This window comes from Giraffa tippelskirchi, chromosome 10 (assembly GCF_054371585.1).
Source record: "Giraffa tippelskirchi isolate mGirTip1 chromosome 10, T2T-mGirTip1v1.2.pri, whole genome shotgun sequence".
NCBI classification, from domain to species: domain Eukaryota; kingdom Metazoa; phylum Chordata; class Mammalia; order Artiodactyla; family Giraffidae; genus Giraffa; species Giraffa tippelskirchi.
Window position 1 is genome coordinate 77,499,113 of NC_137284.1, and position 24,659 is coordinate 77,523,771.

At 45.6% G+C, this 24,659-nt stretch overlaps 2 protein-coding genes across 14 annotated transcripts in view; one reads left to right on the forward strand and one right to left on the reverse strand.

The window, feature by feature from the left end:
* The window catches only part of DNAH11 (dynein axonemal heavy chain 11), a 364,135-nt gene extending 353,777 nt beyond the window's left edge, over nt 1-10,358 (forward strand). For all 5 annotated transcript variants that reach the window (XM_081536384.1, XM_081536387.1, XM_081536386.1 and 2 more), the window contains 5 exons: nt 2,039-2,221; nt 2,301-2,416; nt 7,313-7,425; nt 7,929-8,069; nt 9,078-10,358. In XM_081536384.1, the coding sequence (XP_081392510.1) occupies nt 2,039-2,221; nt 2,301-2,416; nt 7,313-7,425; nt 7,929-8,069; nt 9,078-9,325 (801 nt within the window). In that variant the 3' untranslated portion in view covers nt 9,326-10,358. The remainder of the gene's footprint in view (nt 1-2,038; nt 2,222-2,300; nt 2,417-7,312; nt 7,426-7,928; nt 8,070-9,077) is intronic.
* CDCA7L (cell division cycle associated 7 like) overlaps nt 8,991-24,659 on the reverse strand; it is a 42,110-nt gene continuing 26,441 nt past the window's right edge. For 2 of the 9 annotated variants that reach the window (XM_081536397.1, XM_081536400.1), the window contains exons 2-10: nt 22,808-22,948; nt 18,570-18,698; nt 15,413-15,787; nt 14,034-14,105; nt 13,736-13,897; nt 12,881-13,006; nt 11,823-11,972; nt 10,816-10,952; nt 8,991-10,356 (exon numbers count right to left, since the gene is read on the reverse strand). In XM_081536397.1, coding sequence (XP_081392523.1) covers nt 10,326-10,356; nt 10,816-10,952; nt 11,823-11,972; nt 12,881-13,006; nt 13,736-13,897; nt 14,034-14,105; nt 15,413-15,787; nt 18,570-18,698; nt 22,808-22,948 — 1,323 coding nt within the window. In that variant the 3' untranslated portion in view covers nt 8,991-10,325. Of the gene's footprint in view, nt 10,357-10,815; nt 10,953-11,822; nt 11,973-12,880; nt 13,007-13,726; nt 13,898-14,033; nt 14,106-15,412; nt 15,788-18,548; nt 18,702-22,807; nt 22,949-24,659 lie in introns of all 9 variants that reach the window. The other 7 variants (XM_081536396.1, XM_081536399.1, XM_081536395.1 and 4 more) reach the window with 6 other exon arrangements.

Consider the following 24,659-nt stretch of genomic DNA (forward strand, 5'->3'; position numbering starts at 1 on the left):
CAGGCTACAATCCATTGGGTCACAAAGACTTGGACATGACTTTCATGACTCAGCATGCACACACAGCGCTAATAGAAGCAAAGAGCATGTGAGGTCATCATCTAGTTCTGAGAGGGCTTCAATCTTTCCAATAAGAAAGCTGATCATTAAATCAAAAAATGCAGAACAAATAAGGTAAAGCTACCTCAGCATTTCCTACAGGCAAACCAGCAGCCATCTCCCAGGTACAGTTTTTGTTTATCTAATAAGTGCTATAGAAAGTCCTTTACAAATACGCCATTTGATCCTCTAAAACTCTGGGTGGTATTGATGTGTGTGTGCTCAGTCACTGTCGTGTCCGACTCTCTGCAACCCCATGGACTATAGCCCACCAGGCTCCTCTGTCCATGGGATTTCCCAGGTAAGCATACTGGAACGGGTTGCCATTTCCTTCTCCAGGGGATCTTCTTGACTCAGGGATCAAACCTGTGTCTGCTACACTGGCTGGTGGATTCTTTACCCCTGAGCCACCTGGGAAGCACTGAGTAGTATTGATACCAGGATCTCTATTTCAGAGATAAACTTAGGTGACTCGCCGTGGTCATACAGCTTGAGCCACTGAAGGAAACCAGATTCTAGCTGAGTCCCAAAGCCGTTCTTTCACCTAACTTCTCAATTGCACTGTTTCATCCTCTCTGCTGCTGCTGTAAATGAACTCAAGATTTCAGGATTTGATGAATTATCTGCCAGGGCACTAAAGCAATTTGCAAGCATCACATCAGAGCCCCAGGCCATAACCCAAGAAATCAAGGAGAGGGAAAAGCTGCCTGAGGCTTGAGGGCAGGGAGTATCTCCCAGTCTTTTGTCATTTTCAGGTGTTTGTTTGTTTTCCCAGGTCTGCAAAACTGCATCGTGAGAATAACTATCCACATCAGAGTACTATGTACATATGCATGTCCTCAAATGAATAAATCCTTCATTTCTTTAGGGCAACAGCTCTAGGAGATAGGGGCTTCCTTCTTGTTGAAAATACTGATCCAAACTGCCTCCCAAATTTTTGGATGTGTCAGCCACAAGGGCAGCATAGCAGTTACCAGAATTAGCTCAAGTTTAAGTGGCTTCTGGTTCATTTGACTTTTCAAATAATTTGTTTTTAATTAGCAGATTGCAAAAATGGACTACCCAAATATTGAGGTTCTCCATGTTCTGATCATGTCTTTAAAAACAAATGAAATGTAGTTATGAGACTTCTTTTGTTCCCTAAATGCTAACAGTAAGTAAACTACAAATACTAACACCTCCCTGACTATACTGTGGGAGTTCAAGAGGGGAGGGGACTGCATTGTTTGAGAGCGAGCTGAGGGGGTTGGTGGTGGTGCTGAATAGAAATGCAGAGACAGAGGTTTGGGTGATGTAGAAAAGAGCAGCTTTTACTGTTTTGCCAGGCAAAGGGGGCCACAGCAGGGTGATGCCCTCAAGTCTGTGTGACCCTCCTGGATGGGCAGAGAGGAGTCTTAAACAGTGTTCACAGAGTAGGGCACAATAAGCTTGTGGACAATTCTTGAATCGGTTGGCATCAAGGTGGAGTTTCAAGCATCATCAACCTTCTGGTTTCAACCAATCTGGGGTCTGTGTTTTTGTGGTCAGTAGCTCTGGAGGGGGCGTCTGCTTCCTATAAAAACAACTTAGGAATATATTCAGGCCTTTATCCATATCTTTCAGGGAACTGTGAATTCAGTGATTCTGCCATGTGGCAGATTTATAAACTGTTACCAGTTCCCCAGTCCAACAGCTATTATTTGTTCATGTTTCCCAACCATTAGCTCTTGAGTCAGTATTTTACTTCAGAAGACAAGGACATAGGGGCTTGTACGTGGTTTCATTGGCAGTGCCATTCTGCCCACCTCCTGGGAGTTAGTAGTCATCTTTTAAACTCATTAGCAAGCATCTTGGGAGTTGTAGTATATATTCTTAGACATAAAAAACTAAGATATACCATCACTATGATCGAAAATGAAACGGAAAGGAGCTAAATCTTTGTGTTTGTTAACAATTTAAGGTTAAGAATGTCTTGGATGACATTTTGGAGAAACTTCCAGAAGAGTTCAACATGACAGAGATAATGCAAAAAAACCCAAACAGAAGCCCCTACGCCCTTGTTTGCTTCCAAGAATGTGAGAGGATGAATATTCTCCTTCGGGAAATCCGTGTGTCACTTCAACAATTAGAGCTTGGATTGAAGGTAAATTTAAAAGCAGGACTAAAGCAGGCTTCTCCACATGAAAACATATTTACACTGCAGGCTTCTTCTTCCCTGCCAGGGGGAGCTGACGCCGTCTCCTGACATGGAAGCTCAGCAGTCTGCGGTGAGTTATGACGCAGTACCAGAAAGCTGGAGCAAACTGGCTTATCCATCCACGTACGGCCTGGCCCAGTGGTAAGCACCCACACCCTGGCTCGGTGCTGGTTTGGTTTTCTGAATTATGCCTCATAGGAACCCTAAAGATTGTGCTTTGTTGAGTATATTCAGCCGTAACTGTGCACACCACCACCAGTTTCACTTGAGTTTCCTCAGTATGTTGGCAAAAATCATGTTAGGGTCATAGCAGGAATCGAATTCTGCTTCTCATTGAGTGGCTGTCTGATCTTGAACAAAATACCTGACCTGTTTCAGTTTATCATCTGAAAAGTGATAAAAGAATTTCCTTATTGAGTTAGGATTTTAATGGCCGGGGGAGGCACCCTTAAGTTTACCCTCACCTCATCTTATACCCTTATTTTTGAAGCCAGTGATAACTAATGGCATTTCACAGTGAACTTTTACACCGGTAAGCAGTAGATAACACTGCCTTCGCTGTGTGGATAGGACTATGTAGACATGCCACAGAGTCAGGGGCAGAAATTTACAGCTCCCTGAGGGCTGGTGCCAAGCACAGCAAGTTTAATGAATCTGTCTCTATGCCTGGTTTTTTTTACATGGACATTTGTTGTCCTCCCTTTCCTAAATTTTTCTTGCATTAACCAGAATGCTACTCCAATCCTTAAATTGAAAGGCCCCGTTAGAATTCCCAATGGCTGCACATTGGAACTGCCCCCCAGGCACCCAGGTGTTTGCTGGGGGCGGGGGTGCAAACACAGCAGAAGGTGCCCTGTGGACCTGCCAGATGACAGGAAAGCATTGCGGCAGTCACTGGGTTTCTGTTAATGCTTTGAATATCTAAAGGCAGACTTTATACTTCCAGTCAAAAAGAATTTACATTTACACTTAAATTTTACGACAGTGATAACTTTAGACTCATTTCCACCAATCTTATCTTTTGATTCCTAATTTCTATATATTTTTCTTAGCCTCTTTTTTCCAAACTCTTCTAGCTTCTGTGAGTTTCTTTATCATATGTGTATCCCTGTACCATTTCTATTATTTTAGGAAGACTTGACATTGTAACATACACACTTTTGATTTTTCTAACTCACTGTAACACCAATCCTTTTTTCTTTCACCATTTGACCCTCCTTCCAGTCTGGAATTATAGTTAAACTTTATTTTAAACACTATAATTTTATTTTTGTTTTGTTTATGGTCAGGAATTACTTTCACTTAATAGCATGTGTCGATTTCTTTGCTGCTTTTTTTCGGTGCTTTAATTTTCAAATAAACACTCCTAATCCTTATGACTTAGGAAGTACTACTACTACTATCTCTACAGACAACTGAGACATGTTTATCCCAAGACAATCCAAGTTTTAACTCTTTTATAGAAATGGTTTATAGGTAAGTAATTTGTAAACATGATAAATACAGGAAAAACCATTCAAGCTTCTGTCATGAGATTCTATAATTTTAAGACAAAAAGACCTTTCAAGACTTATTTTTGCTGTTGACAGACTGTCCCTTGGGGATCTTTTTAGGATACTTTGACAAAGTAAAGTCATCTGCAAAAAATGGCCTGTGGTTAAGTTTGACATATGTTTGAGAAAATGCAGTTGTAAAACTGCAGTGGTATGGAATATAGACCATTCAGGAAAATGTTAGAAGTTTATAACATTATATCTTACCCACATCACCTGTAAAGAGGTCATAATTCAACTACTACACACTTTCGAAAATGTCAGATGACTAACTGCAAAGCCCAGCCACCTATTTGTTGCCATCCCCACAAAGGGCATATCTGGAGACCCTGCCATCACCACAGACACAGTAAGAACTGCCCTGCTGGACTCTAGTCCCCAAAGAGAGATTCCTGAGAGATCGTGTTTGCAAAACTTAAGGTATTTCTGCTTGTTTTCCTTCCTCATCTTTTACATCTTTGGCACGGGGTCCTGTTTATTTTTAATCCTAAAATAAAAGTGAGCCCCTTTCCAGTTGGCATAAATTCAGGATGCAGTGGCCATACTGGGGCCATGTGGTCAACACTGCAAAAGGTGGAAAGGAAAAAAACTGGGCTTGAGGTTCTCTGAGCTGCTGAATAAGCTTGACTTCAGTCAGACTTTCTCTGGAACCTTCAGTCACAGAAGACAGAAATGCCATTCCTCATCACTGAAACCACAGCAGAGCGGCAGTAGGGGTCCCCCCTTCACTGTGCTCAAGGCTGAGGTTCACAGCAGGCTTTCAGGGTATGTGGCGGGGAGCAGATGGTATTGTGTCTGAATTCTCTTTACTACCCTCTCACTCTTGATGAATAGTTTACCTGAAAGTAGAATTCTAGATAACGATTATTTTCTCTCCAAATGTCAGTGTTATATAACTGCATTGTCTTCTGGCATTTACCATGACTGGTGAGTCTGTTCATAAATATTTGTCATTCCTCCACAGCTAAGTTATTCTCTTTGGGAAGGTTTTTAGATTTTTTTCTTAACACTTATTGTACTAATGTTCTATCATTTTTACTGATGTGTTTAGGTGTGGTCTCTTAAAAAGGCATCTTACTTGACACTGTGTGGTGTTATAAATCTGAGTCCACAATTCCTTCCACCCTTTAAAATTCTTAGCCCTGCTTTTTTGAAAAAAGAAATTATTGTGGCAAGTCATGTAATATACAACATACTATATTAACCATATTTAACTGTACATTTCAGTGACACTAAGTATATACACATTGCTGTGCAACTCTCACCATCATTCATCACCTTCCTAAACTGATGCTCTGTCTCCATTAAACTCTAAGTCCCCATCCCCACCCCCTCATCTACCAGTGTCCTTTCTGACTCTATGGATTTGACTGTTCTAGGTACCGGTATATGTAGAATCAAACAGTATTTGTCTGCACCAAATATGTATTGGAATGCACTTTTAAGGTTAATGTATGTCCTACAGATTGTATCTCCCCCCACCATGCTATACAGCAGGCTCTCACCAGCCCTCTACTTCATTCACAGTGGTGTACATACATCACACACACACACCTTGGCGTCCACGTTTTTCAAACAGTGCCTTATCTTCGCCTGCCTGGACTCTCCTCTGCCAATCTGTGTGTGTCTCTGTGTGTTCTGGTTGGTTGTCATTTCTGGCTGATCGTCATTGTATCTTTGTCTCCTATTCTCTTGTCTACTGTTTCTCCCCTGAATTAAAAAAATATTAAAAAAAAAAATCACTGTCAAAAATCAATTTTTGGTTTCACATTACATATTTTGAAGGGAGGGAAAAGTACTTGACCTAGTTTTCTAAAGTTTATACATATTAAAAGTCTTGATTTTTAAGATTCCTCTTATTTTTGATTTTTGGGTTTCCTTCCTTCTGGTTGATTGGATTTGTGGGTGGTTTTTCATGCCATATAATCAGTTGTCTTTAGACTCAAGTTACAGTTCGGCTGATTTTGAAGGTAATGTAACCCATTCGTTGTCAGAGGACTTCATAGGCGTGATTATAGTCTATGATCAAACGCTGCTATGTAGGTGCCCGAAGCTAACATGATTTTTTCCCTTTATCAAAAGACCTCATGTTTTCTCCTGGCTTTCCAGGGGATTCTCTTATCTCCACAATCTGTATCTTAGTAGTATTATGTGTCACATTTTCTTACAACATATGTCCCTGATTATAATGATTCAAATTTGTAACTTAGGAAAACTCAAATTTTCTAGAATTGTATTAGCAAATATGTTTCAGCGTTCATCTTATTTTCACTCTCACTTCTATTTCATTTTTGCTTTCCTTATTGTTCTGCCTTATGCTGTTTAACTTTTTGCTTTCATTTCTATAACTGTCTTTTTGAGATTTTTTCCAACTTAATTTCCTCACTTTTTCTTACCTTACCAGTTTTAACTCATATTCTCATTACATATGCACTTCATTAGAAAAACTGGTTGCTGCAGTGTTTATCCTCTTTCACATCTCAAGATAGTTTTTTTTTCTCTTTGCTTTTCCTGTCTCTTGCCTTTCTTCTTTGTGGGATCTTCTACAAGTATGTTTTCCCTAACCCAGCTATTTGCAAGAATTTAATATGGGGCAGGGCCCAGAGCCAAGTTCTAAGCTGGTAGGAATTTTCTTTGTGAGCCAAGTTCAAGTGTGAGCATTTAACCTTTCTTCCAGGTGGTGGTCTGGGGGCATGAGGTTCTCATTCAGCTTGCTGCCTTAGGCCCCGGGACGCGGCCATGCCGGCTGGGAGAGCTCTCCCCCTAGAGAACTGTCCCACAGGCATTTACGCTGGGCCTTCTGCTCTGCTCCATCTCCCCCGTTTTCAGCAGCCCTTTAAAACCTACCTATCAAGGCTTCTCCTAATTTTATGGAAGTTCATTTTTCCTTAGCCTCTGTGAGCTGGCTTCGTCACAGGTATGTTTTAGATGCTTCCTACCTCAGGTAACGTTATGCTGATGGAATAAGAGGACATGCTGTAAACAGGCAGTTTCTCAAACTACAGGCTCACGATGGATGGAAGGTGGTTGGTCCCCTTGATAACTTTTCCTTCCCCAGTTTCAGGTAATTACTGCTTGTGCAGAGGCCGCCATTGCATGTTCTACTGCCCTTGCCGTTCCTGGGAACTCTGGTTGTACAAGTCATCAGAGCCTTCCCCTACTCATCCTTAGACACACATGGATGCTTCCCTGTGTACCTCGTCAGCCCAGATCATATACAGTTACCACATGTCACTGGGGGTCACCTGGAGGATCTAAGCGCAACAGTGGTTGAGTAAATGGAGTTTGCCACACTTCCCAGTGTTTCTAACACTTTAAGGGGACAGACGATTCTGTCACCTGGTCATCAGGTAACAGTTTCACAGGTTACCAGTTCTGGACCTCTCTACCACCCCCTAGCACCCCCTCATCCCCAGAATCTAATCTTACTGGAAAGCTTTAGTACTGAAAGCACGTTTGTTTCTTCCTACCTTCTATTCCCCAGGTTTAACGACCTCCTCCTGCGATGCCGGGAACTGGACACCTGGACACAAGATCTCGCCCTTCCGGCGGTGGTGTGGCTTTCTGGCTTCTTCAACCCTCAGGCCTTCTTAACAGGTAAGAGCTGGGGTAGAGCAGCCCCTGATGCCGATGGAGCCACGCCCTGAGCAGAGCCCCAGCCTCGTGTCCCTTGAGCTGTTCCCCTGCTCTGGTGACCCATCCTCCTGCAGTGGCCACTGCCAAGGCAAGAGGATGCCAGGCAGGACAGAAGCAGCCAGGTGAGTGGTGTGTGGGTCACCCAGTACACGTTCTCCATCAGGGCCCACAGTCTCATGCGGCTGTGCTAGGCCACGGTAGTTAGTGCAAAAGCAAACCAACCAGCCAGCAGGGAGCCAGCCAACTCGGGCACGGCTATTCCACTAAAGCGCCGTCCACAAAAACGGGGAGATGGTCCTGCTGGCCTTCGTTCCCACCCCTGCTCTAGTGCAGCCAGGCGGGTAACACCCCCAACACCCCGTGGGACCAGAGCTCGCTTTGGGTGGACGCTCGGCTCACTGGTGGCTCCAGGGAATCTTATGTATGTGACTTCCTCCTGTTCACACCTGTCCCTCCTCCAAAAGCGATCATGCAGACCACGGCTCGAAAGAACGAGTGGCCACTGGACAAAATGTGCCTGACTGTTGACATTACCAAAAAAACAAAGGAGGACTATGGGCATCCCCCCAGGGAAGGCGCTTACCTCCACGGGCTACTCATGGAAGGTAAGATGCCCCCAGGAGCACATGCAGTGTTATCACACTTAGAACCTTTCTCACTTGGGTCCTTTGCTTATTAAGCCTGGCAGGCTACAGCCCGGGGGTGTCGCAGTCGAACACAACTGAGCAACTAACACACCACACTACTCAATTTCTCATTCACACTAGTGCTTATTTACCTCACTTCTGGCTTTCAGATAATTTAAATGGTAGATATGTGTCCAATGGGAGCCAAATCTGAAGGTAAGGATTGCGATTGCTTACAGACTTATACTAAATCTACTTCTTATGAATCTGGAGGACGAGGTTAGAAGATGGAACATTTTCCACTCACCCATTTCCACTCACGCATTCATCTTATCTTGTAAAACATTTCTTCTCCTGAAAGGCTCTTGGAGAAAGTATTAGAAGGTATTTCCAAGTCTCTGCTAAGATGCTCCTTGTCACTTTACAGACATTTAAACAGGTGACCTGAACTTGAACTAAGAGAAGAAGGTGCAGTGGGAAGGGAATGTGGTGAACTGCAGATTTCTTAACACTGTCCACAAGCATGCAGATTCACTGTTTTTTAAAAGGACGGACAAACTAGCTTGCTTTATTGGGTCTGGAGTCTCACAGAACCTGTTTTCATGTAAGTAAGTTTTACAAACCTTTTGAAATGATTTAGTTTTTTGTTCACAGCAAAGTTCAGGGATTAGCACAGGAGCGTGAGTCTATGCTTTTGAGTAGGAAATGGCAACCCACTCCAGGATTCTTGCCTGGAGAATTCCATGGACCGAGGAGCCTAGTAGGCTACAGTCCATGGGGTCGCAAAGAGTTGGACACGACAACAACAAATCTATGCTTACAGTGTGTGTGTGGCTCCCAGTCAGCAGGTAATGAACCTCCCTCCCATCTTGGCAAGGAAGCCATTGACACGCAGCAAAGTGACAAAACCAGAAACATTTATTGCCTACAACAGTTAGAGAAGCGTTCCCAACAGCAGCATGGTTGTAACCCGTGTCTCTCCTGCAGGAGCCAGATGGGACAGCCAGTCAGGAACCATCGTGGATGCCCGCCTCAAGGAGTTAAGGTCTGCAATGCCAGTCATCTTTGCAAAAGCCATACCAGTGGACAGACAGGAAACCAAGCACACCTATGTGTGCCCCGTGTACAAAACCAAAAGGAGAGGCCCCCACTACATCTGGACCTTCAGGCTAAAGAGCAAAGAAAAGACGGCCAAGTGGGTCCTGGCAGGTGTGGCTCTGCTGCTGGAGGCGTAACGCAGCCCCCGCCCTGGTTCCCCCTGGCTTGGCTGGAACACAGTGAGCACCTGTCATTGCTCCCGGGAGTGGTAATTTATCCTACTGGGAGGCAGAACATATTCTGGCTTATGTAACTTTTAAGAAAATTAAATGTGCATTAATTTTTTTTAAACACCATCCTTGTAGAGAAGGGGGACAAAAAGAAGCAAATGTAGAAAAATATGGGAAACCTATTGAAAATGTGTTCCTTTCCCCAGTACCCCTCGACTCCCCCATCCTGCAATACAAAATTAGTGCAGCTCACATTTTCATCAAAATTCCGCTGTAACTCAAAAAGCAATATGGCTGGAAGTCTCCTGGTCCCTACATGGGGGTGTAGTTTTTATAGATATTAAACAAAAATCTCTAAATTAAATTTGCCTTTATATATTCTTTTAAAATACAGAAGCCACCGGCCCCAGGCAGCCACCCTCCAAGGCCTCCAGTGTCGGTAATGTGACAGTATACTTTTGGTTCAAGTTTTAACAAAAATAAAACTCTAGTTCCATGGTTAATTGCACTTTGTAATTTAGAGGAGCATGCTTCAATATAAACGTCCAACAACCCAGAGCAGCTTAAACTATGGGGTTTGAACTATGGTCACTCATGATAAACTGAAGGGGGTGTAACCCCTGTAATGACCTGGCCTCCAGTTACTGTCTGGGAGATAAAGAGCTGCGATGCTGTTTCCTCCAGGACTTACCTGGAACTTCACCCCTTTGAACTGTGGTTTTTAATCAATCACCTGCAGATACTTGTAATAACTCAACATACAAACAAACAGGCCTGCATATATATGTATACAGATTCCTCTCTCATCTTCCTGAGAAATCTTTTGAAGCGTATAAAAACAATCTTTAAAAAAAAGCATTTAGCTCTACAAAGAATTTCTGTATAAAAAAACACAACCGTAACAAATCTTAGGCACAAATGGCATGTCTTGTTGGAGTGCTCCACGGTGAGTGGGCTGGTTCTTCTCTTAATTATCTTCCACCAGCTGCTTTTGTAAGCTGAGAAGAAACAGGAAGCATTAAGGGCATGGAGGCAGAGACACGGCAGCATCCTAGGTCACAGGCTCAGCATCCCCCAAGGTACTACACCCAAACTGCTCTCCGGACACAAGGTCAGTCTTCACTCCTCACGCTTCCGGAGTGGGACAGGTCGCTGCGGGGGGGGGGCTCACCTCACCCCCACATCCCTAAACCCAGTCTCCTCATCCCAGCGCACAGCACCCAAGGCTCCCCTCTCTGTCCCAGAAGGTTAGAAGAGCTCTTTGGCCTTCACAGCTTTCCCTCCCTGCCTTGTAGACTCTGTGACATTTCCAACACACACAGATCCAGCATAGCCGGCACTCGAGGTGGCTTCTAAGAGTCAGGCTGAGATATAAGGCACCCCAGGGCCCACCTAGACAGTCTTCCCCTCTCCTGCCCCCAGGAATCACACCCTCCCTTCTGATTTGCGAGGCTTACCTCTCCAGGTACTCCTTCACGTTATTATAACCGTAAAACTTGGCCAGGTGAATGAGGATGCCTGTGGCACAGCGGCCGTCGCGCTTCCGGCAGTAACTGCAGTTGCAAATGCCCCTGCAGGGAGGGCACACCCAGTCCTGGGGGAGCAGAGCGGCCACGATGCCCCGTTAGCGACAGGACAAGACAACGCCCTGACCAAGCCCGGCTTGCTTGGCCTCATCACTGGTCCTTAGTCACATGAGATCAGTCAGCTAATCCTTCACCCTGTGACATGTACTACTGTCTCCTTCCTCTTGCCTGTTTCAAAAAGGCCCAGAAAGGTGGACCACTCCAGATCACATGCCTGGGAAGTCAGCCCTGCTTTTCAGAGTACAGGCTTTCTCAGCTCACTTATGCGGAGCCACAGTTCACGTTCAGCTGCAAACTGGGGACAGTCTACTTACCCTTGGTCCGGCAGTGCGGTGGTTATGAGCACAGACTCTGCAGCCAGGTGCCCAGGTTTTCAAGGGCACACACACTAACCAGCGTACTATGTATTATCTTATTTTATAGAGGGAACCAAGCTGTGGGGAGGTGTTATGTACCTACCTCACAAGGTTAAAAGAGTAACAACGTAAGTAAACTGCACTGACATGAAATCTTAGAGCTGTGCAGGGCACACAGCACCCTACAGGGCAATACGCCTGCCCCCGGCCTGGCCCTGGGTAAATCCAAGGTAAATGAGAGTGCCAGAGGAAAGGGGCACAGGTCACCTGTACAAACCATGACTCTAAGAATCCTAGGCTCTGACTCTGGAAAATGAAACACACTCTTTCACTGTCCTGTGTGTTGGTCAGCTTGTTCTTTCTAGAAGGAAAGTCTCTTTTGCATTTCTGCCAGTCTTAAGAGGCAGGAGGAGAGGAGAGTGGTAAAGGGGCTACAGGTCCCTGACAGAGGGCCCCAGAGCCCTGGCCTCAGCTCGTTCCCTTCACAACATGACACAGGACGAAGGCACACACAGTCCCTACCGGGTCCAGCAGCGCCGACCTCACGTCCTCCCCGTAGCGATTCCGCAGGCACGGCCCGCAGAACTGCCCTCGCACGCCACCGCAGCTCTGGTTCCGACACACTGTCTTGGTGTCGATGGTCTTCTGCCGACACTGATGGCAAGTGTTACCCTGTGGGCGAAGGCAGTGAGTGGTGAGCGCGGGATTCAGAGCGGGTGCCCCAGGCCACATGCACGAAGCTGCCCTGACTCTCCTCTAGAATCGAGCACGGCTGTGTCTCTGGTCCAGACCGTCTGGTAGGCTGCGAGCACTCAGCTCTGGGGCCAGAGAATCCTGAGGACAGCCCGAGTAGGAAGCCTGGGAGAAACGAAATGATCTGGTGGGCAGAAGTGATGGAGGTGACTGAGTGATGATGGCGAACCCCCAGAGCATCACACGGCTCCAGCCCAGCTCCCAGCAATCTGGTTCCTTTCAGGGTAAGACCTCCTGGTTTTAAAACGTTGGTAATTGCACTGATAAACCTTTTAATACTGTTTAAGACACTGTCCCATTATCTATAAATGATGCAAAATACCACAAACCATCCTCTACATCACCATTTAACAAACATTTAAAACATTTCCTACCTACAGAAGATATTATATCAAACTTCAGTTTCTGTTGGTTATATAAATATGTATGTTGTACATATACTTCCAATATTTCAATACATTAATATATGGTAAATATATTAATACAGTGTAAATATATTTCTACTGGTTATAAAAGCATTATTTTTTTCAATGTTTAAGACATAAAAACTATCTACTTAAAATACAATTACAAATGTGATTTTCCAGACTATACCCCTGCCTGCTACCCCTCAGAGAGACCTCTCTCCTGACTAGAATTACTGCACTACACCGTCTCCCCTTGCCCAGTTATAGCTGCTCCAGTTCAGAGCCCACCTCTGAGCCCTGGGGAGACAGTTGGCACAAGGGTCTAAGCCCAGACAGTTTACAAGCAGGCAGTTCATATACCAGTGCCCGGGAGTCCCTGTAAGAGTCACAGAGATGTGAATAGCTGTTAGATTACTTTACCAGAACTTTATCATAGATTTTATCCCGAACAGTGATGGCCACGTTCTCCAAGTCCTCCTCAGTGATGTCCTCCACTGGCCGAAAAGACGACACGCAGCGACGTCGGCGGTGCCCCTGGCATTTCCCCTGCAGAAAGAGCCAAGCAGACCAGGACATGAGATGCTCTGAGTAGTTTAAAAAAATAGTAATAAAGTTTTAAAGTCCTCAGAGCTCTAGGACCATTAATATTAACTCGGTCCCTCTTTTATCTCCCTGAAATCATTCGTGCATTTAGTCCTTTGTTGAGCTCCTATCCTTAGTGTCAAGCTTCCTGGATGGCAAGGTGACACAGAATGACCAATCAGAAACGCAGGGTCCCTGCCCAGGATGGTCACCAGCTATAAACTCTGAGGACGGGGCAATGACCCACACTGAACAGCCACAAATAGGGTCCAGAGTTTCTTGTTCCAGGCAGAAAGCTCTCAAAACTCCCCATTCCTAACACTGAAAGACTAGGAGTCATCCTGTATGTGCCCAAAAGCAAAACCTTGAAGCCACCTAGAGCCGTTACCACCCCCACTGGAGATGAACCTGGGGTCCTAACCACTGGGCTGCTCAGTTTAGGCACAGGACAGCCTTAATGGCTTCGAGCTTAGACCAAGTGCAAGCTCAAACCCGGGGTCCTTACCCAAGTGTGGTCACAGGAGCACCCAGGGCATCTGGGAGCTTGGCCGTCTCAGCTCCCGCAGACCTACCAAGTCAGCCCTCGGCGCCCTCACCAAGCCCCAGAAGACCGTGATAAACACTCCTGCATGAGGACTATTGGCTTAGACAAAGAAGCATTGGTTCACTACAGTCATAAAATACCCCACTCACTGTCTTCCTTCTTCTGAAACTGTAAAACTCTTCAGCGAACTTGGCAGCCGACACGGTGAAGTTTTCCAGGGCGAACTTCTCGGGGGGGCGCGCACTCCGGGCCGGGTTGGTCCGCCGTGTGACCTGTCCCTCTGAGAAGGCCCGCCTCGCTGTCTTCTTCTTCTGCCAGGAGAGCACAGACACAGCATGCAACTGACTACTTTTCAGAATGAAGGCCATCTGGCCATGGAGTGAGTGAGCAAGTGAGTGTGTGTGTGAATGAATACCGGAGACAGTACATACAAGGAGTTCCACTTACAGAAGCTGAGTTCGGGGTTCGGACCGGGAAGAAATCAGGCATTGAGTTCAATTCCGCCAATAACTGAGCAAGCTGAATTCAGAAAAAATAAAGAGTCTTGCATAAATATTACTAAGTCTACTTCATCTAACAGGTTATCACAAGTCTTGGAGTTTGTAGCCATGAAAAACCTGAGTAGTATACATAAGATCTGAAGAGTTGTTATATTTTTAATCTCATGTGTAAAGATTTTTATCTCCAGGGTGAGATGCTGAAATTATCAGAGGAATAAAATCTATGTCTGTTCCTTATATATAAGGACCAGACAAGATGAAAACTGTCCTGGAAGGATCAAGGCCTGGAGCATAAGGTTAGAATCAGGACTGAGCCACTAATTCCTAGTGTGACCCTGGAACCTACTACTTTGCCCACCCAAATCAAGTTTCATCATGTTCAAAACAGAAAATGCCCAACTAGACCATTCTGATAGTTACTGAGAGCTCCAAAACACTGATTCTTCAAGCTGGTTAATTTCTCATCAATGAAAATAATTTATGAAAATATTCCTAAAAATACCAAAACAACAGGCATTAAATGCCGATCAAACAGATGTATGGGTGTCACTAACAAAATCATGAAGAACATAGTTCTCATTTTAAAGATGTGGAGAGATACAATCCTAAAACTTATCCTTAGCTAAACACTACTATGTCTCTAGATAAACTTTACCCAAAAGTAAAATTTATATTAAAATTTGTATTTCCTTAACTTATTGGACATATTCTAAGACTGCATATACAGCATTATATTATGCTTTTTTAAAAGAAAATAAAAAATATACCAAAATACTATAAGTGTTTGGTAGAATTATTTTTTAAATTCTATATACATAAAATTATGAAGCAAACTAGTTACTGGCCATATATAGAAAAACTGAATACACATAAAGATTTCACTTTGTTCCATGAATTTATAAAGTGATTCAGAACTCCTCAGGTGTTTTAATACCTAGACCCCTTTCATTCCTCCCCTGATATCTCCGAAGTGCAACATCTAGGCTGAAAGCTGCCTGCCTGACCTGCACAAGTAACTGTTCTGTGGGCTTCACGACACCCCTATTTACATGTTGCTCCCTTTTGCTGGGAACAGGCCTTTTTTGTCTCTAAACCACTGCACATCTGCAATATAATTTGATGAACAGTAACTGGTGTGAGTCCAGGGCACCGTGGAAGGTCCTGGGAGTCTCTTCCCAAACCACAGCTAGTCAATGACCGCTGCAAGTCCAGGAAAAGGGGAAGAACCCACAAAACCCAGAGTAGGCTTCCTGACAGAAGCAGCGGCAGCTGTGGGAGGTGCAGCCCCGGGAGCCCAGCAGCGGCAGCCAGGACGCACAGACTCACCATGGCTTTGTTCTCCTTGATGTTCATGGTCCTCTTCAGCAAAGCATCCGAGCTCTCCTGGCCCTCATCCCGGGAGTCGTCCTCAGACTCAGAGGCAGAGTCTTCCCTTTCCTTCTCCTGCCTGCAGCTGGTCTTCCTTCCAAGAATTGCTTTTTTATTGTCCTGTAAACGTGACCCAGAAAACAGTGGCTCTGAAGAACCGTTCTTATCAGCTTTTTTTGCCAGTTTCTTGGTGGGGAACTGAAACGCTACTCGAAGACCAATACTGCTTCTTCTAGGCCTGCTTCTTCGAGGTGTCGCCTTCTCTTCATCATCATCTTCTTCCCCACTCACGAAAGATGCTTTACTGTCGTCACTCAAATCTGACTCCACAAGCTAATGGAAATGAGACAAAGAACAAAGTGTCTATGACAAACCTTCACAAAGACATACACTTAAAACCACTCTATTTTAGGAAAACAACGGATACTTGAGTGCTTCCCCTTCCTATTGGTCATTCCCTCTGAACTCTTCAGTTAAATGTGTAAGTTTGTTGATGAACAAAATCAAATAGCAGGCTACTTCACACTGTGGCCCAGACACACACGCTGGCTGTGTTCCGTTCAGAGCATCAGGCTGGAAGCAAAGTGCTGCCCTGCCAAGTACGCACATCTGGGAGCCCAGCAATGTGGGAACAGTCAAAGAACAGGGCGTGCATGACCTAAGAGGTGTGTTCAGACAGAATAAGAGTGCTAATAAGTGAGAAACAAAATATCATTCTGCCCTAAAGAGCTGCAAGAGGACTCATGAAAAAGAGAAACAGAGGAGAGCTGACTTCATTTTAGTGAACCGACCAAGGAGCAGGCAGATAATCCACCATCGAGGGCAGTGGGGGAATCTCATCTCCAGGACACGCTGGGTCCTCTTTCTAGGGCAGCCCCTTCCCTTTCTGTAACCCACAGAGCCAGGGGGTGCAATCGGCAGACAGCTCTGCAGGGCAGGCAGCTGCAGGCATCCGCCCGGTCAGCGTTAAGAAATTCGCAGTCCCAATTTCAATCTCCACTCAGTGTAGCTCTCCAGTATTAAAACATAACTTGGTTTTACACGGGAAAACACAGTAAGAATGGAAAGCAAGGTGACATCTCAGATGCAAAAGACTCAATGACAGCAGAGATGGGTTTCGATATTAAGACCCAGGTCACGGCCTGAGCATCCTTCCTTGACCACAGGCTGGACAGTGTAGCTTGGGGAACCTCTGTCAGGGGTTCCTGTTGTGAGGACAACTGAGAACAGCACCAGGAGGAGGCTCGGGATTCAGTTCATGACTCTGCTTCCTCCTCAGTGCCCAAACCCACTCCACGTTCCAGCTGGACTCAACTCAAAAAAATAAGGTCACAGGAGGGGAAAAAAGAGATGACATCCAAACCTTGGTGTATGTATCAGTGCACAACAAACCAAGCAGACTCAAGACTACACTGATCTGTTTAATATCCTGCAGTTTCCACACTAGTAGCTGTGGAACTGAGAATGGTGAGCTGATGAAGACACTGTTAGATGACTTCACAGAAGTGTCTCCCCAACTGGCTTTATTCGTTTATCGTAATCGTCACTTAACCCACCTCCACCTCTCTACCAAGGGTATGGAGCAGGTTACCACAAAGAACCGAAGCAGGGGAAGAGCACACTCAGCACCAGCCGAGACTCAGGCCTGAGGGCCGACGCCACAGCCTTGGAGGTGTTGCGTGCGGCCAGCTGACCCCTAGACACCAACGCAGAGTCACACCCTGTTATCAAAAAGGTGGTCTCATCACTCCTTACTAGGGTGGGAAGGAGGCTCGGCAGGGAGGCAACAATGCTTGTTTTCTCACTGAATTTTAAAATGTGCAGGTAGACCTGCCCTGAACTATGAGTTATATCACAGTCAATATAAACTGTCACAATTCATTCCCTAAATGTACAGATTCTGGAGAGGGGAGAGAGAAAAAAATGGACTTTGGGGGTAATTCACTTTCCCGTGCTGGAAACAACTTCTTTGAACATCCTGACATTACTTAGCTAAAGAGCAGAAGATAAACACATCATTAAGAGTAGATGATTAAGATTTGGAAGGACCTCAGTGTCTTGCTGGCAAGGAACTGCAGACTTGCTGGCCAGAACATACATAACTTCTGTAAAGAAAGCCACGGGGCAGGGGGCTGGGGCCTACAAGCTGGCACCACTCTGTGCTGCTCTTCACAGGAAAAAACCACCATCAAGCAAGGCAGCCTACCATTAGGGCTTTCAGGCCATAAGGGACCCCAGGAAAAGACGAAGGACAAAACCACCCTACTGATTACAGCATATTTGACCATCTGCACAGGTTCCACGCGGGAGTGGTTCCCTGGGAACTCCTTAACATGACAAGCCTTAACCTCCCTATCCTTGACCTTGATACCACAGAAGGAAGTGGTGGGTTGATTTTCTGAGCTAAATGTATGCTACTTTTCAGTTAGGAGAAAACAGTCTTATGCCTTAAAAATCCAAAGGCCGTTCTTCAAAATTACCCTGACATTCAAATTCTGGTTGGCAGCAAACTGGCCTGAACATAGGGAATAAAAGGAAGAGATCAGCCAAGATTTGCCAACTCTTGATGGCAAAGTGCTGAGGGGTTCCCTTCACAATCAGGCAGGCCCAGGGCATCTGTATCAGTAAAAACCACAGCGTGATCCAAATCAAGAATGCACAGAGAGAACGCTCACGTTTGTACCACAGCTAAATTTCTGCCAAGGTAACTCCAAACCCAAGAACATTACTTACCGCACAACAAGAAATGACTTTCAGGAACTTGTTCCTCTCAGACAGACCCTCCTCTTTTCAGAGAGGAGGTGCAAAACATCTGAACTAAATTCTCCGATAAGGACAATAAGGGATGCCTGGGACACACACCCCCAAACTCCAAAAGTACCTGGGAAAGAGAACTAGATTTTCTCTAAGAGCACAATGGATCTCTGGACCAGGAATTCACCCTGGAATAGCCAATTGTTACATTTTGCTAACTGGCTTAGAAGAGGAACATGTAAGAAAAAGTAAAACCTTTTCAATGTGTGAAGAGACTTCTTACAAGTAACAGTAAAATTCAGAAACAGGACTAAAAATACTACAACCCACACTCCCTCACGTGGATAATTATTCCCATTACCTCTGGGTTACTATTAACATTCAGATCAGTCTGCGTAAATCCTTCAAAATCTTCCATTTCTGAGTCAGTGTCCTCTATAAAAATTCTTCTGAGCTCTTCTGTGAAGTATTTGGAATGGAAACGCACATCCTGCTAAATTAAAAACACACATACGTGTTATGGAAAAAAGGAAAAACAGAGGCCGGGGGCAATGGGAGTGATTGTTTAATGGGTACAGACTTTCTGTCTGAGATGATGAAAACATTCTGGAAATAGATCATGGCAGAGGCTGCGAGACACTGTGAAGGTAGTCAGTGCTGCTCCAGTGTCTTACAGGCAGGACACTGGGGACTCACCTACACTTAAAAATGGTTAAACGGTAAATCTTATGTATATTTTAACACAATAAACACACAGACACACACACACACACATACACGTATTTTCTAGAGTTTGCAGAAATTTAGACCCACAAATTGAACAATTTCCAAAAATCAGAATGGTCACAGCCTCTGTCAGCTGGTTGACCAGTAAGGGTGGATGGAATTCAGTTTCTCCCTCCAGCACAGGCCATCAGAAATGTCCACTTTCACACAGAACGGGAAACATACTAGAGAAGATGACAGGAGAAAACCTAGCTTCCCCACACGCTGGCTTTCCTGTCTAACAGGCCCCTTCGGGCTCCTCCGAGGGGAGACACCCCTTCACCCAGAGCAGGATTCCCTGCAGGAACGGGCTTCCACACCCCTCCCCACCCACCGCTGAGGGGGCACAGTGGCTCCATTACCCACTACCACAGGGGACCGACAGAAGAGCTCCAATCCTCCCACCTCCAGAAGGCCCCGTCTCTCTCGTGGGAGCGGAGAGACGCCACCACCCACAGGCAGCAAGTGAGCCCCAGGAAAAATGGTACACGGCTCGCTCAGAAAGGACATTTAACTTTTTCTACTTTTGAACTCACAGAAATAAGTGGCAAACTTGAAAGAAAGGAGGGGAAAAGATTTCGGGACAGAACGGGGACCCGCAAACCAGCCTCCTCCAAGCTGGCAGCCAAGCCTGGAGTCTGTGTCCCCAGCTGCCACTAGCGTTGCTCCCTCCCATACCCAATATAGCAGTGACCCCTCATCACACCCCTCTCGGCTGGAGAATCTCTCTCCCCCCCCCCGCCTTCTCCCTGACTTTAATTACATACTTATTCGAGCTCAGATAATCTCTGGAGAAAAATAGATATAATAGATGAGTGGAAAAAACTTCCAGGAGGACAGAGAAAGAAATGCCTATATCCAGCATTTTTTTAAGCTTAAAAATGTCTCCTATGAATTATTATGGGTAATTGGAGTAAGTGTGCTGAGCTAAATTATTTTGTTCCTTTGTTGATAGCTACAGTGCAGCTGCTTAAAAAAAAAAAAAAAAAAACATCACAAAAGAGAAGTTTCTTTAAAGTGAAATTCAAATTGTTTTTCCGGGAGACCAGTGTCGGAACTCGCTGCACGAACTGCGTGCAAATTCACGTGGCTTCTCTCTGGGGGTTAGAACGGATGGGATCGGGAGCCCCTGCGGTGGGGGCAGGGAAGCACAGGCCAGGGTTTATCGTGAAGGAAGAACGGTGCTTGTGGTGGGCTCCCAAGGAAACCCACCACCTCTGAGGGCAGGAAACACCTGGCCCTGGAGCCCCGGGCTGCTGCACAGGCTCCTGTGGGCTACGGGGCCCTGTGCACATTCATTGCCCGCCAAACTTCCCTGCTGGGCCCAAGTGGGTCACGCCAGGGGACAGCAGTTCCCACTCAGTCCCCTGGCTCCTTCTGTGCTGTGAGCTAGTCTCACAGGCAGCTGTCAGCCAGGGCGAGGTCAGGACTTCGATGGCCAGTTGTGATGAAAAAAACCAGCTCAGCCGCAGTCCTAAACCAAGGCTCCTGCTTTCACAGGGTGTGAAACCTGTCTTCAGCAAGGGTCTGTACGAAGCAAACATCCACTCCACACAGCCTCCTGCATTGCTGGTTACATTTACATGGCTCTCTGCTCTCTGAAAACTGGCTCTTATCTTTTAAAATCAGTACCAGGCAATATGTTATGGGCCTGGGTGACCTGTATCTACCATGATCAAAATGTACGCAAATGACAAGATCGAAGAGGAGCTGACAGAACGGTGATGTTTTCCTCTTCTGAAGCTCACGGAACATGAAGAAACAGACCGGAAAGTGATGGTAGCTGAGCCGGTCAGACATGGAGCATGGAGACCAGGATCCTTCATCCGTGGGCGCTGCATGCAGGAAACCAGAGGAAAAGGATCTGATCTAGGGAAGCTGGAAAGACAGTTCAAGTGTGAGCCCCTTCCATCAAGAAGCTTACCACTTGGTAAGGGAGCTGGACAAGTCCCCAGGTCACCATGGCGAGGATCAGCATTGTAAGGGAGACACAGCAAAATGGTGCAGAGAAAGTAAGAAAATCCACTGAGACTTCACAGAGGCAGCAGCGCCTGACCTGGATCTGAAATGGGGTCGAGGCTAGAAAAGCGCTGGGAGCGCAGAGGCAGGATGAGGAGCCTGGGGAGTGCATAGGGGGTAGGACAGTGCGTGCGGAGGGGCGTCTACTGCAGCTGAGCCTACGGGTGAGAGATGGGGAAGCCTCGGAGCTGAGAAGTGGGGCTCTGAGACAGACGACATCCCAGCCCAGTCACTTCCCAGATGTGGGGACTTGTCCATCTCTCACCTCCCCACGCTTCAGCTCCATCACCTGTGAAACTGGGACAGTACCTGCACGTTCCCAGGGAGGCACATGAATTCAGTGAAAAGTGTGTCGTCCTGGGCCACAGAAGGCATGAGGAGAGGGTGAGCTTGGGAGAAGGGGAGGGCGGGCCTGGGGCGGGCGTGACTGAAGCAGGAGCAGCCGCTCTGTTCCTTGATGCCCACTGCCCGCCACCCTCACGCTCGCCGTCCATGTGTCCCCTGCTGCTCGGGGGGCGGGGGTGGACCCAACAGGCCACCCTCACTGCCTGAGCACACTCAATCGGGGGGACTGGCAGTTTCTGAATAAGGGAGCATGGTGACAGAACAGAGCTCAGCTGAAGGGCCATGAGGACCACGACGGCTGAAGAGAGGAGAGCAGGGAAGGGATGGAGGTGAGGAACATGAAAGAAGATTCAACTCCTGCGAGGGAGTCGAGGAGATGGGTGAGCAGCGGGAGGGGTCAAGAGCTCCAAAGATAGAGATGAAAGATAAAAACAAAAGATAAAAGCACCAAAGACAGACAACCAGGGCAGGGGGAAATGGTAAGTTTCCTATTTCCCTTGAACAATGAAGATGGATCCAAGCAGCTATCAGAAGTACATCTGGGGCTGGAGAGAAAAGCCACACCACGCAACAGGAGGCAACGGCTAAGACCAGGCCAAAGTGGAAGGTCTGAAGACGAACCTGTGGAGAAGATCCACATGTGGGGACAGGAAGTGCAAGGGAGGCCAACCAAGAACAGAAGGTGTAAGGGAGAGAGACCAAGGGCAGTGGAAGCAGGCGGCTGAGAGAGGTCACACGCTGCAGAGGCATCAAGTAAGGTGAGGACCCCACAAACGGTCACGACACGGGCGCTTCACTTACATAATTAACTGCCTCCCTCCACTATTGCCCAGTAGAAGCTGGGTGGATTTAACTCATTGCCTGTGAGGAGAGGCCATGGTCGAGGGAGAAGGAGGAATTCTGAGTGCCATTATGAACTCAGAAGAAAATGCCACAGAAGGCGGCATACTCTGGCCACACTCTTAGTAAATCACAACATAAACCTTCAGGAATCTACCTCTCTGAGAACTGTAACCTGTGTCAACCACAGATCAAAGGAATTAATGAAAGAATCATGCTTTTGCCACCAATTTCATGAGTGAGGTGCAAATGGAGCCACATCGCAGGGGCACAGAGGCGCACGGTCACCACACACTCCTACGGGACCCGCCTGCCCCCACCAGCTGGGTGGGAGCACTCCCAATTCAGCCTCATCACAGGCTGCAGCCGCAAGGGGGCAAAGAAAGCAGATCTGATCATGTGAGGTCCTTCACTGGGGAAAAAAAATCTTGTACGTAGAAAGGACTGAAACAGCAAAACTGAGCGAGGTACCCTCACCAGATTCTTGAAACATGAAGGCACTAATGATAAAATAAGATGCTCAACAATTAACTGATACCACCAATTTCAGACCATGTTCATATAAAAAAAAATCCAAACCAAGATCCAGACTTCCAGACAAATACATGCCTTGGAAGGAGGCACCCATACCTGCTTCTCCGACTCCAGTGAGTCAAAACTATCACAGCTCTCCTCGGATGAGAGGGTTTCCATGGGAACATCATCTCGGAAACCAACGAACTCTTCATCATCACTGGGGGCGTTAAAGATGTCAGCCACTTCCTTAGGGATCTGTTTTGAATTGGAAAAAAAGGAGAACAAAATCAGGGACTGTTATAATCACTTAGGGAAATCTTCTACAGGAGCAGGAATTACCATCCCATGACTTCCATCAATCTGCCATGGCTGCTCATAAGACCCCAATAACCGTGAGCAAAATGTGCCTCAACTGACACCCCATGGCAACCAGGGAAGGGGTAGAAAAGGAGTTTTTCTCTTAAAATTCTAGAGATATATCCTACCTTACAAGGAATGTCAAGGCCATACGTATTTATATAAAAGGCATTTTTGATCTCTAGACAAAAAATAAGAACATTCTCCCCTACAGTGGATTTGTCTTTAAATGTCATCCATGTAAAAAAAATAATATTCCTTATCACTAAGCTCCTCTTTTCTTAGTTTCTACCTATAGTTCTTTATTTTTTCTTTTCTTTGTCACATGAAAGTTCATACAATGAAATAAAGATTTCTTTTTGATATTCTGAATCAATTTAAGTAGTTTAGAATTAATTCTATCAAACACTATTACAGGCAATTATTCCCAGAGAGAATGTTGTCAGCACACCTAATCTAACAAACATGTATTTGCTGAGAGTTCATTTTTATATGTTGACTACCTGTTTGTTCCCAACTATGATGAAAAAGTTCAAACCCACAGAAAGGTCAAAGAATAGTACATACAAACATTTGTATATGCTTCACTTGGAACCCCCACTTGCTTTTTTTTTCTCTCAACAAATATTAGCTTGAACCTTAGGCATCTGCTGATATTTGAATGTTTCCAACCTAGGAAAACAGTGATTTAATATGAGGCAACCTAATCCATACATGTTTCAAGTAATTTGCAGACGCCATACAATTCACCCTAAAATACTTCAGTACACATCTCCCAAGAATAAGGACATTCTCCTACAGAACCACATAACCATAATCATATCCAAAATAATACTTATTCAATAATATCATTTATTATTTTCAGTTATGTCTTTCATAACTTTTTAAGGGCAAAAGGGATCCACTCAAGCAAGCATCACTCACTGCATTTGATGGTACTCTTATGACACTATTTTTTGTTGTTTTTCGTAACACTGACGTTTTTTAGACAACCCAAGAAAATTGCCTTGTAAAATATCACACATTCTGAGCTCATTTGTTGTCTGATAGATTCAAGTTAAATATTACTGGCAACAATTCTACACAGAAGACATGTGTTTCTCAATGCCTTGTATTAAGAGGTGCAAAACGTCAAGCTATTCCCTATTAATTAGCAGTATCTTTAATTATAAAACTGTCAAATATATTCCTAAGTATATGGAATAGTGTCATGAACACACATGAACACCCTAGCAATGATTCATCTACAGCTAGTCTTGTTCCATCTGTATCCAGACCCAACTCCCTCCTTCGAAATTATTTTAAAACAACTGTAGGCATATTAAAACAACTGTAGGCATATTCGGAAAAGGCAATGGCACCCCACTCCAGTACTCTTGCCGGGAAAATCCCATGGATGGAGGAGCCTGGTAGGCTACAGTCCATGGGGTCGCTACGAGTCGGACACAACTGAGCAACTTCACTTTCACTTTTCCCTTTCATGCACTGGGGAAGGAAATGGCAACCCACTCCAGTATTCTTGCCTGGAGAATCCTAGGGACGGCGGAGCCTGGTGAGCTGCCGTCCATGGGGTCGCACAGAGTCGGACACGACTGAAGCGACTTAGCAG